Source organism: Gracilinanus agilis, chromosome 2, assembly GCF_016433145.1.
Source record: "Gracilinanus agilis isolate LMUSP501 chromosome 2, AgileGrace, whole genome shotgun sequence".
In the NCBI taxonomy this organism is placed as follows: Eukaryota; Metazoa; Chordata; class Mammalia; order Didelphimorphia; family Didelphidae; genus Gracilinanus; species Gracilinanus agilis.
Window position 1 is genome coordinate 113671405 of NC_058131.1, and position 12072 is coordinate 113683476.

At 33.1% G+C, this 12072-nt stretch overlaps 1 protein-coding gene across 2 annotated transcripts in view; it reads left to right on the top strand.

Annotated features, from left to right (window-relative positions):
• The first annotated feature begins 1408 nt into the window (after positions 1–1408).
• The window catches only part of SANBR (SANT and BTB domain regulator of CSR), a 48795-nt gene continuing 38131 nt past the window's right edge, over positions 1409–12072 (top strand). For both annotated transcript variants that reach the window (XM_044660674.1, XM_044660675.1), the window contains exons 1-3: positions 1409–1555; positions 9468–9654; positions 10565–10658. In XM_044660674.1, coding sequence (XP_044516609.1) covers positions 1409–1555; positions 9468–9654; positions 10565–10658 — 428 coding nt within the window. The remainder of the gene's footprint in view (positions 1556–9467; positions 9655–10564; positions 10659–12072) is intronic.

Here is a 12072-nt window from a genome sequence, read left to right on the forward strand (position 1 = left end):
ATTTTATCAATGTAGAAATGTTCTTCAGTGGTTCTTGGCCTTGGCCTCCCACAAATCTTCCATAGAAGATCTACTTAGCATTCTGGTGTCTTTCTTTGGGTCTTTTAACATTTGTGAATACTGGCTTGATATTTATTTAGCTATTTTTTATCCTTTGCTCTTGCAACATAACAAACCTTTTGTAGTCATTTACCCCTTGTAGCTTTTACATCTTTTCTGACAATACATTACGTTCTACTTATGCCTACTATGGTTTTTCCATTGCTCTTTGGGAAACCCACAGTTTTGATTCTTTGGAGATTTTGTCCCTCAATTCTTAACTACATAGCATCACTGAAAAACTTTTCTATTATATCAGCTGCTTTTTTTTTAAACCCTTAACTTCCGTCTTGGAGCCAATACTGTGTATTGGCTCCAAGGCAGAAGAGTGGTAAGGGTAGGCAATGGGGGTCAAGTGACTTGCCCAGGGTCACACAGCTGGGAAGTGTCTGGGGTCAGATTTGAACCTAGGACCTCCTGTCTCTAGGTCTGGCTCTCAATCCACTGAACTACCCAGCTGCCCCCCATATATCAGCTGCTTTTCACACCTTGGGCAAGCAATCTAAGAATCATCTGAATCTTTTGCCACTGCCATGTCCTTTTGAATATGAAACTGTGAAAAGGAACAGGGAAAAATTAAGTATATTATATATTGTTCAGCAACCACAAGATGGGGTACAAAGAAGAAGTATAAGAATTAAGTTGGTGAGGGCTGGAAAAACATTTGTAAATTTATATCTACTTAAGTAGACTATGAAGCCAAATGTGTAGCTAGTGCTATACTGGAGGATGTCCATTTGTCCTCAACTAAAACATTAGATGAATCATCTACTTTTGACCTATGCGATTTTTTTTTTTAGCCTTTAGCCTGTGGTATTTACTCATTATCTAACAATTTTTGGCATCATCTGTGAAAATGCTATTCGGTACGTAAGTCAGCAATATTTAAAATGGTAGTCTTTTTCAGGTGAATCTTTCAAGAGTAATTCAATTCTAAGTTGTATTTTATTGTAAAATATTCTGGCTGCTAATGTGGACCTACCTAGCCAAGTCTGGAAAGTCTCAAAACATTGTTCAACAAGTGATGAATTTTATTGGCCCTAAGAATTCACAAAACTGTCAGTATTAGACCTTAGGAAGGTCGTAATCTGTCTCAGTTGAGGTAATATCCATATCCGTGTAATTCCAAGTCTTTAAAGTTTTTAAGTTTTAATGCTCATATTAAACATGAGCATTTGATTTAAGTAAAATGTATTTTGCTACCAAATAATTCTTAGGAACAAACGATTACTTTTATATACAATATTTGAAAACTAGGGATTTCATGTAAAAATAATAATGTTTTTTTCTCTTTTCCTAGCTTTAAAAGATGAGTCGTGGATATTCAGAAAACAATAATTTTCTGTGTAATAACCAAATGGTGTTGGACATGATCCTTTATTCTCTAATTGGAGTACCTCAGCCTATCAACTGGGAAACAGTGGCAAGGCTAGTTCCTGGATTAACATCAAAAGAGGTAAAATTCCAAACATTCCAACAACCAAATATTCATTCCCAAGGTGTAATAGTTTACACATTTAGATATATTCCCAAAAAGTTGAGTCTTTATAATTCTTTAAAGCATTAGGGACCTTGGCATTTAAAGAAGCCTATAAAGACTTTGTGTAAACTGTTAGGAAAAAAAATATTTTTATCTCATACTAGATCAAAAATTCCTTGAGATCAAGGCTATTATCTTACCTTTGTGTCACCTTTCGCACATAGCTGTGTATCCAGGTGCTTAATAATAGTCTGTTAAATTTGAAATAGAATTGGCATTGGCATAATATCCAGTGGTCACTCTTCACAATGGCATAGACCATTGATGGTGAAGCTTTGGCACAGGTGCCAAAGATGGCATGTAGAACTCTCTCTGTGGGCATGCTGCTGCCCTCCCTCCCCATTCCGCCCCCCCCACCAATTCCCCCCAACCCCCCGCCAAGAATTCATTACTAGAAAGGCAGAGGGACTCAGGTGGAGCTGATCCCATCTCCAAATGCCTGATGACATTTTTTCACACCACCCCTCTGCCCAGTAACCCAGTGGGAGCACACAGAGGATAAGGTGGGCAGCTCACAGGCGGCAGAGCTAGAGAGGAACAAAGCACTTAGGCCACTCCCCCACTTCACCTGTGGTGAGGACATTCCTCACTTTACCACCCTCTACCCAGCTGTCCAATGAGAGCATTTTTTCCCCTCTCTTGTGAGGAGGGACCCAGCACTCCATCTCTAAAAGGTTTGCCATCATTGGTATAAACCATTTAATAAAAACATGTGTGTTTCTTGAGTAACTTCTATTGAGACAAAAATAATGTTTTTCCTATGGATTAGTTCATTCAAATGAGAAATTCATTCATGACAAATTATTTAGAAATGCAAAAGGCAATAAAAATTGTTTCTTATACTCATTAAACATGTAAGAAAACTGATTTAGCTATGTAAATTTCTCATGCTGCCAGACATATAGTCTTTATTTTAGAGACAGAAACATTTCACATATGTAATTAAGATAATTATGCATATGTATAAATAATTATGTACTGCTTGTTAGCAAGATATTCAGAATTTGTAAGCTTCTTGTTTTAGTTAAATATCATAGTACAAATGTCTTGTTTTTGTTTATACCTTCTTAGTGTGGTATAGAAAATACCAGTTTCAAATATTTTTGGTTAACTCATTAAATGAGAAAAGCATTCACCTTCTGTTAACTTCATAAATAGTGGCTTCATTGAACTTTGGTAAATTTTCATTCCATTTTCCAACGTAAAAGTAAAACCTATATCTCTGAATTGTAGAAGAAAAATAACAATGAATTACTTTGTGTACAAAAATAGATTCAATGGAATTTTCTGATGATTTTAATTCTTTACCATATGCTCATTTTTATATGATACTTGCCATTTTCTAATAGTAAAAGTATTATAAAAATTTTGTGATTTATTGTTCAAAATTTTGTCACAATTTTTTAACAACTTTTTTCAACAGTTACCTAGCAACTCTCCCTTTTTGATTATTTGTTTCATTTTTACTTATTTTAATATTATCCTTATAAAATTTTAATTCTGTGCCTAACTAATGTACAATGTTAGAGGTAGGACTAATCATGTAAATGTTTGCTTTAAAATAAAATCTCTTAATATTTGAAAAAATATTTAAACAGATCCTGGCCAAAGCCCATATAAGTGGTTTGGTAGAAACAGTAACAAAGTAATTTAAACTACTGAATAGAATAATTATCCTACTGTAGTGAGTATTCTGGTACTCATTTTAAAATTTAAAAGTATTGGTTGGAAATGCTATATGGATTGTTGGCATGAATAGTATGCACCATTACTATCTAAACATTTAAAATCTGAAATATTCCACCTCATAAAAGCTAATCAATCCCTAATTTCCATAGTATGCCTTTACAATTATCTCCTTTCCCTCTTTCGTCTTTTGACTTATTTTTCTGCTGCCTAGTTAATCCTTCATCTTTAATAAACCCTTACTTAACCCTGCCATCTCAAGTTTACTTCTAACATTCACAGACAAAATTCTAGAAAAGTCTGTATACTTGTCATCTCTTCTTTCTGTTTTCTCATTTCTCAACATTTTAGCTTCTGGTCTAATCACTCAATTGAAACTACTCTCCCCAAAGTTACCAATGTCAAATTTTGATGTTTTCAGTGTCCATTCTTCTTGACCTCTAAAGCATTTTAGACAGTCAGCCACCTCCTTCCTAGAGGTGACTGTTCTTAGTTCTTTTCCTACTTGTTCCTTTTCAATGTATTTTGCTGGACCATCATTTAGCCTTTGCTGTGGTTACACTCTATAAAGAAGGCCCAAAATCTGTGATCCTCATTTTGGTGAAAAGAAAAAGATATTGACTGTGGAAAACACTGAGTGGATCAATTTGATATCATTGAAATTACTGGAGATAGCACCTGTGGGCAAATTTGCAAAGCCAGAGATAAAGAAATAGGAGAAATGGTAGCCTTTTAAAAAATATATCAATAGAAGAAAAACAACTGCTTGAACACATAGGCTGATGGGGATATTATTGGGGAGGTAGACACTAAACAATAACTCTAGTCCAACTATGAATAATATGGAATTAGGTCTTAATCAATGATACATATAAAACCCAGTGGAATTGTGTGTCAGCTACAGAGGGGTAGGGGAGTTTGGGGGAGAGGGAAAGAACATGAAATATGTAACTATGGAAAAATATTCAAAATAAAATAAAAAATTTTTAAAAATCTTAAAATACATATATATATCAAGATAATGAAAAGGAAGGCTTCCCCATTACAGCTACTCAAGATTAAAATTCCTCAAGAAAGGAAATTATTGGGGGCAGCTGGGTGGCTCAGTGGATTGAGAAGTCCTGGGTTCAAATCTGGCCTCAGACACTTCCTAACTGTGTGACCCTGGGCAAGTCACTTAACTTCCATTGCTTAGCTCTTACCTTAGAACCAATACACAGTATCGTGTGTATTGGTGACTCCCATAGTTTTTTATGTCTAACCCTCGTCTCTTTCCTAAGTTCCGATTCTTCATCACCATTATTTCCAATTAGACATTCCATAAATGTATTGAACTCTGACTCAAAAGCAAAACTTTTCTTCTTCCTAACACTTCTAACTTCTTTGTGTTGAAGCCATTGCCCTTCTAGTTATTCAGGTTGACAAACTTATAGTTTTCCTTAACTTCCAATTGTCTTTCATCCTCACATATCCAGTCAGTTTCCAGTCTTGTTAAATTTTTCTCTGAAAGACCTTGTGCATCCACACCCTTTTCTTTACTCACAGAGCTACCATCCTAGTTGAGTTTTTCAATACCTGAACTATTGAATTAGCCTTTTAATTGATATTCTTGTTTCAGATGAAATACCCTCTTCATTCCATCTTCCATACAGTTGCCAAACTTATATTCCTAAAGCACAGTTCTGATTATATCTCTCTTTGTTCTGTAAACTAAGGTGACTCTCTGAGACCTTTCAGGATCAAATTCAGGTGCTTCTGTTTGAAGTTTAAAACCCTTCATAACCTCAGTAGTCAATTGTGCTAAATACTAAGAATATGAAGAAAAAAATATAAATGATCTCTACCCTCAAGATGCTTATATTCTAATAGGCATAGAAAATGTGCATAAATAGATACATAAAAGAAACATACAGAGTAGTTACAAGATAATGTCTGAGCAGAAGGAACTAACTGGGAGGCTAAGAAGAGTTCCATAAAAGATTGCATTTGAACAGAGTGGATCTGGAATGAAGCCTGGAATTTTAAGTCAGGAGTGAAAAGGAAGACCATTCTAGGCATGGGGGCTCCCAGTGCCAAAGAGGTGAAGGGTCATGATCAGAATAGCAAGTAGGTCACTGGCTGGGCCAAAGAGTGCATGGAAGGGATGTAATGTATAAGATTAGAAAGCAAGGATGAGTCTAAATTATAACAGACTTTAAATATCAAACTGTGGAATTCATGTTTGATCTTAAAAGTAATAGGGAAATTGAAAGCAAAAGAACTATTGAACTAATAATATTAGATTAGGAGTTAGTTCTTTGAAAAGTAATAGGGAGCCACTGGGATTTATTAAGGGGGATGAAGGAATGGGGAATGATTAGAACTGTGTTTTAGAAACATTTTGGCAGCTGAATATGATATGAATTGGAGTACAGAGTGTCTTGAGCAGGGAGACTAAGTAGAATATTGTAGGTGAGAGCTAATGAGGTCTGTAACAATGGTCTAGTCAAACTGGTCTGCTTTGATGTTCCTTATTGCATCTCTCAACTCTTTGCCTTTGCATAGTCTGAAATTCTCCTTCCCCTCCATGCCTGAAATTACCACACCTCTTCTCTACCTCTTAGAATCACTAGCTTTCTTTAAAATACTTCTACATGAGGCCTTTCTTGATTCCCTTCTCCCCAGATGCTAGTGCCTTTCCCTCAAAATTTCCTTTGTTGGTTGTTCAGTCATTTTAGTCATGTCCATCTCTTTGTGACCCCATTTAGGGTTTTCTCAACAAGGAAACTCGAGTGATTTGCTGTTTCCTTCTCCAGCTCATTTTGCAGATGAGGAAACCTAGGCAACAGGGTTAAGTGACTTGCCTAGGGTTGCACAGTAAATGGCTGAGATGGGATTTGAACTTACAAAGATGAATCTTCCTGATTCCAATAACAGCACTCTATCTACTGTACCACCTAGCTTCTCCTAAAAATTGCCATATATACTTTAATGTGTACATATCTCCCTCATAGAGTATAAGCTTAAGATTAAGGATGGTTTTTATTTTTGTCTGTTTCTCTAGCATCTGTTTTACTGCTTAGCTAAAAAAAAAAATTATGCTTATTGAGTGATTAACTGTATAACAATCAGCATTTTTAAATTTGTTCATTGAGTTTAACCACAAAGGTGAGTACTTTTTTAAAATTGTTGAAATATTTTGTTCTTACAATCAGAATTTTCCCCATGTTCCTCTCCTTCCCTGCTCCCAGAGAGCCATCTCTTATTTTTAAAAAAGAATTTTTAGAAGAGGGAGAAAAGAAAAATCAATTCAGCAAAACTAATTACTACACTGATAAAATATGACATCATATGCATCATTACATAGCTGTAGATTCCTCTCATCTACCTCCTCAAATGATTATTGAGGAATTTTAAAAGATGAATTCTTTTGAGAGAATAGAGAGAAAAGGGCAAATCAACTAGTATGCAGAAAATTAATATCCAAATGCATACATCAGTAAGAGAGAAAGTACAGATCTTTGAACTGGGCCCTAAAAACAGTTAGAAAAAGAACACATTAAGAATCCCCAATTAAACACCAAAATGGTAATCCTAAAAATCAAAGGAGATTAGTAAAATCAAAAGTGGGGAAAAAACCATCAAGCTAATAAATAAAACTAGGAACTGATTTTATGAAAAACAATAAAATAGATAAACCATTGGATAATTTTATCTTAAAAAAAGAAAGCCAAATTACTAGTATAAAAAAATTTTAAGCTAATACATTACCAACAAAAATGAAATTAAGGCAATTATTAGGAGCAGTTTTTAAATTTTATTTACTTGTTTTTAAAGTTAAATTTATTCTCAAGTAACTTGGCCTCTCCTTTCCTTTCCTGTACCATAGAAAACATCACCTGATAAGATATGTATATGTAAATTATGTCTTTCATGTTTCTGTTTATCCATTCTTTCTTCGGAGGTGGACACTCCCAAGTTATTCTATAATTATATTTAATCTCTTGGTTTTACTCATTTCAGTCTTCATTATTTCATGTGGGCCTTTCCAATTTTTAAAAAAATTAACTTGCTCATTTTTTTAATGATATAATAGTATTCCATCACAATCATATACCAGAATTTGTTCAGCCATTCCCATATTGATGAATATTCTCTCAGTTCTCAGTTCTTTGCCCCCACAAAGAGAGCTGCTATGAATATTTTGGAACATATAGGTTCTTTTCTTTTTCCCCTGATCTCTTTGGTAAGATCTTGCTAGGTTTAAAGATACTCACAGTTTTATAACACTCTGGGCATAATTCCAAATTGCTCTCTAAAATGATTGGATCATTTTGCAATTCCACCAGCAATGTAAATCTGTCCCCTTTTTTCCACATCCCTTCCAATATTTGTCATTTCACTTTTTTGTCATTTTAGCCAATCTGATAGGTATGAGATGATATCTCAGAATTATTTTGATTTGCATTTCCCTAATCAGTAGTGATTTAGAGCATTTTTTCATGTACCTATATGTGGCTTTGATTTCTTCATCCAAAAACTGTCCATATATTCTGCCCATTCATCAATTGGGGGATAGCTTTTATTCTTATAAATTTGACAAAGTTCTCTGTAGTTTAGCTCTGAAGCTGCTATTCAAAAAATTATGAAAAATTTTCTCCAATTTTCTGCTTTCCTTCTAATCTTGGCTATGCTAGCTTTTATTTGTGCAAACTCTTGTAAATTTAATTTAAATCAAATCAAATCTAATTTAATTTAATTTAATCAAAATTTTCCATTTTAAATCTCACAGTGCTCTCCATCTCTTTGTTTTATTGATAAATTGCTCTCCTATCTATAAATCTAATAGGTAATGTTCCCTGTTTTTCTAATTTGCTTATGATATCTCCTTTTATGTCTTGGTCATTAGGAGCTATTTTGCCTAATTATATGCCACTAAAACTGACAATCTAAGTAAAATGGATGAATATTTAACAAACTATAAACTGCCCAGATTAACAGAAGAAGAAATAAAATATTTAAATAATCCTATCTTAGAAAAAAAATTAAACAATCCATAAATAAGCTGTCTTTAAGAAAAACTCCTCAGGACTAGATAGATTCACAAATGAGTTCTACCAGTTAAGGAAAAATTAATCATAATACTATATCAATTATTTTTTAAAATAAAGATGGAATTCTACCAAATTCCTTTTATAACACAAATATGGCTTTGACACCTAAACCTGGGAGAGAAAAAAACAGAAAACTTTGGACCAATTTCCTTAATGAATATTGGTGCAAATTTTTAAAATAAAATACATATTAGTCTATAGACCAGGGTTACAGTGCTGCTTGAATATTAGGAAATATCTCAGCATAACTGACCACATCAATAACAAAACCAAAAAGCATATGATTATCTCAATAGGTGCAGAAAAAGCTCTTGACAAAATAGTTATTCCTCTCAAAAACTGAATAAAACAGAAAAATAGTAGGAAAACAAAGGACTCGGCAGACTTTCTTAAAATTATAAGTAGTATCTAAATAAAACCAAGAGCAAGCATTATCTGTAGCAGAGATAAACTTGAAGCCTTCCTAGTAAGATCATGAACGAAGCTGTGATGTCTATTATTAGCACTATTTCAGTATTGTAATAAAAATGCCAATATAGCAGTAAGACAAGAAAAATAAATTGGATAATAAAAATAGGCAATTAGAAAACAAAACTGTCACTCTTTGCAAATGATATGATGGTATACTTGGAGAACCTGCTAGAAAACTATTTGAAACAATTAACTTTTGCAAAGTTGCAGGATATAAAATAAATCCACATAAACCATCAGCAATTATGTATAATCAACAAAACCTAGTAGCAAGTGATAAAAGTAAAAGCTAGAAGCCAAAGTTTAAAATTAAATTATGAAATTACCAGCTGATGGCACAAATAGAGCAGAAAAATATAGTTAATGCAGATGGAGACATAAAAAATTCAATTCTGAACTTTCTTTTAAAAAATTTTTAAGGGAGATCAAAGACTTATTTTGAGATTTTTGATAATTGCTGAGCAACACAAACCTAGAGTAATATCTGCAGATATTAAATTATTGTTTATAGTTAAGGAACATATGGCACCAAAATACTTGTTTTCTTACCTTCTATCATTCATTTAATTTCATGTCAGTGTGCAAAAAGATTTGATGAACTGAAAATCAGTGGAAGTTCACCTGTTGACAACCAATATAGCCCTCTGATGGCAACTGGAGGAAGTCCTGTTGAAAACTTAGCAACTTACATCAAATCCTCACTCCTTGACACACAAGGAGAATTTCAGGAGCCACCTCTTAGACAGAATTCCGTTTCCAAAACAGGTAAGCTTTAGGATTAATCCACAATTTGTGTCATCTTTATTTTTCCTGAAGGCTAGATGAATTCCGCTTATATATGTGTTCAATAATTTTAAGAAGCAAGTTGTAATACATTACTGCAACAACATTTTCTTGTTACATATAAAATATTTTCCAGCCTAGTTTATTCGAAATAACATTCAATGCCACAAAATCTTAAGAATGCAGAATTTGAATATTCTCCTGTACTTTAATATAAAGGAATTAAATCATATCTTTCTGACTTGGAGCTGAAACCCCCATCTGTGTTTTTCCTTCCATTAGAATATGAGTTCCTTGAGGGCAGACGCTCTTTTCTCTAGTTTTATCTGTTAGTATATACATAGTAAGAATTTTATGCTTTTTCATTCATTTTTTCTTTGAAAGATATTACTTTTCTTCTTTAGAAAAGTAGCTTTCCTACTGTTCAGGAACTCCACTAATTGGTTATTGTTATTTTAGAAGAGTGGTTTTCAGTAAGGACAGTCAAAACAGTTGCTCATATTCAATACACTTAATACGTGCTAAATGATTTTTATCTCAGCTTCAGATTAAAAGCATTCATTAGTCTAAAACAATTCCTTCTGTGAAGAAAGAAATCTATCATTAGCTGTTTATTTTTCCCCCATTAAATCCCCTTTTAAGTACCTGCCATACAAACATAATACTGATGCTGTATTTTAAAAAGCTTGGCTTGCCTTATTAACAATTTATGGTTTCTTTTCTCTGTTATTGTCCTTTCAGCCACTGTTAGAAAAATTAATTTATAGTGCCTTCAGTTTGTGTATAATATGAATGGATAGTTTCCATTACTATGACTTATTATGTTAGAACCCAAGTTAAGTCACAAACTCTTAACCTTTTTTTAAAATTTGTGTTTGTTTTTGTATTTAAGGAAGACCTAGTATAGTTTCCACAAGGAATTGTTCTTCAGAAAATGAAAACTGTACAGCTCATAAAGATGAAGAAAAGGCTGATGAAACAGAAGGGTAAGAGACTAATTGTTCATTAGATAAGAACTAATATCATTTTAAAATTTTAAGGTATATAATAGATATTTTCATAAGTTCCTTTCTGAAACATAAAAGTATTAAATTACAATATTATCAAAACTTGGTTTCAGGTTGTCGCGTAAAATCCTAATTTATGGCTCATTACTAATTTACATCTCTTGGTAAATTTAACTTTATTTTTACATTTATAGTTGCAAATACAATGAAAACTTTGAAGAGAGAATTTTTTTCTTTCATTGACTTTATAACTGGAAAGTCTAGATTTGATTGCAGTCTCTGTAAATTTTTTTTTTTTTTTTAAACTTTAAACCCTTAACTTCTGTGTATTGACTTATAGATGGAAGATTGGCAAGGGTAGGCAATGGGGGTCAAGTGACTTGCCCAGGGTCACACAGCTGGGAAGTGTCTGAGGCTGGATTTGAACCTAGGACCTCCTGTCTCTAGGCCTGGCTCTCAATCCACTGAGCTACCCAGCTGCCCCTCTGTAAATTTTTTTGCTTAGCTACCTTATAACATATTGAAATTTTTCATTAAGTTTAACTAATACCACTCAGACTTGATATCAGACTCTTTTTACCAAATATTAACCATTTCAGGTATAAATTTTACAAATCAATACAGAAAGATAGACTTTGTGGGATCATAGATCCAAGGCTAGAAGTACTTTAGAAATTATGCAGTATAACCCCCTCATTTTACAAATAAGGAAACTGAAACCCAAGGTCACAAAAGTAGTGAGCATCGAAGGTAACATTTGAATTCATGTCCTCTGACTCCAAGGCCATTGCCCTTTCCATTGTGCCACAGTCTCCTATACTACAGTGTCTCCTCATTATTTAAACTTTTTTAAAAAGGTAAGTAAATTTACAATTTTTTTATTGTTTATAGCCATTTATCTCATGATCTTTTCAATGTGGGTAGTACTTCCGCCATCCAAAGATATTTAGAAAGTAGATCAAAACAAATCCTTGCCTTCTCATTGTTTGTGACTTTTGTCTTTGTCCTTATAGTCCTTAAAACTTTTATATTCTTTTCCATTTAAAAATACTAACAAAGGATTTTAAGTATTTTAATTCCCTTCTTCATTTATTAATCTCCTGTAATAATTTACCACTCTTATTTAAGAAACTGAGGTTGTATGTTCATGTCAAGAATTCTGCTCTTATTTAATTTCTCTGTGCTGTTTTTGTAAAGTGGAAATACTAATTCCTTTTTGAAGTCTAGCTTAAAATGGGTTACATTTAATTTGTGTTCATTACTAATAACCAAAAAGGGACTATCTATGAAATTACATTCGTTTTTTAAAAGTTATTTTTAGTCATGTTTTAACATTCATAAAATTAGAAATTGTATTAAATTTACTTTGTTGGGCAATTTTTAAAAAACCTCA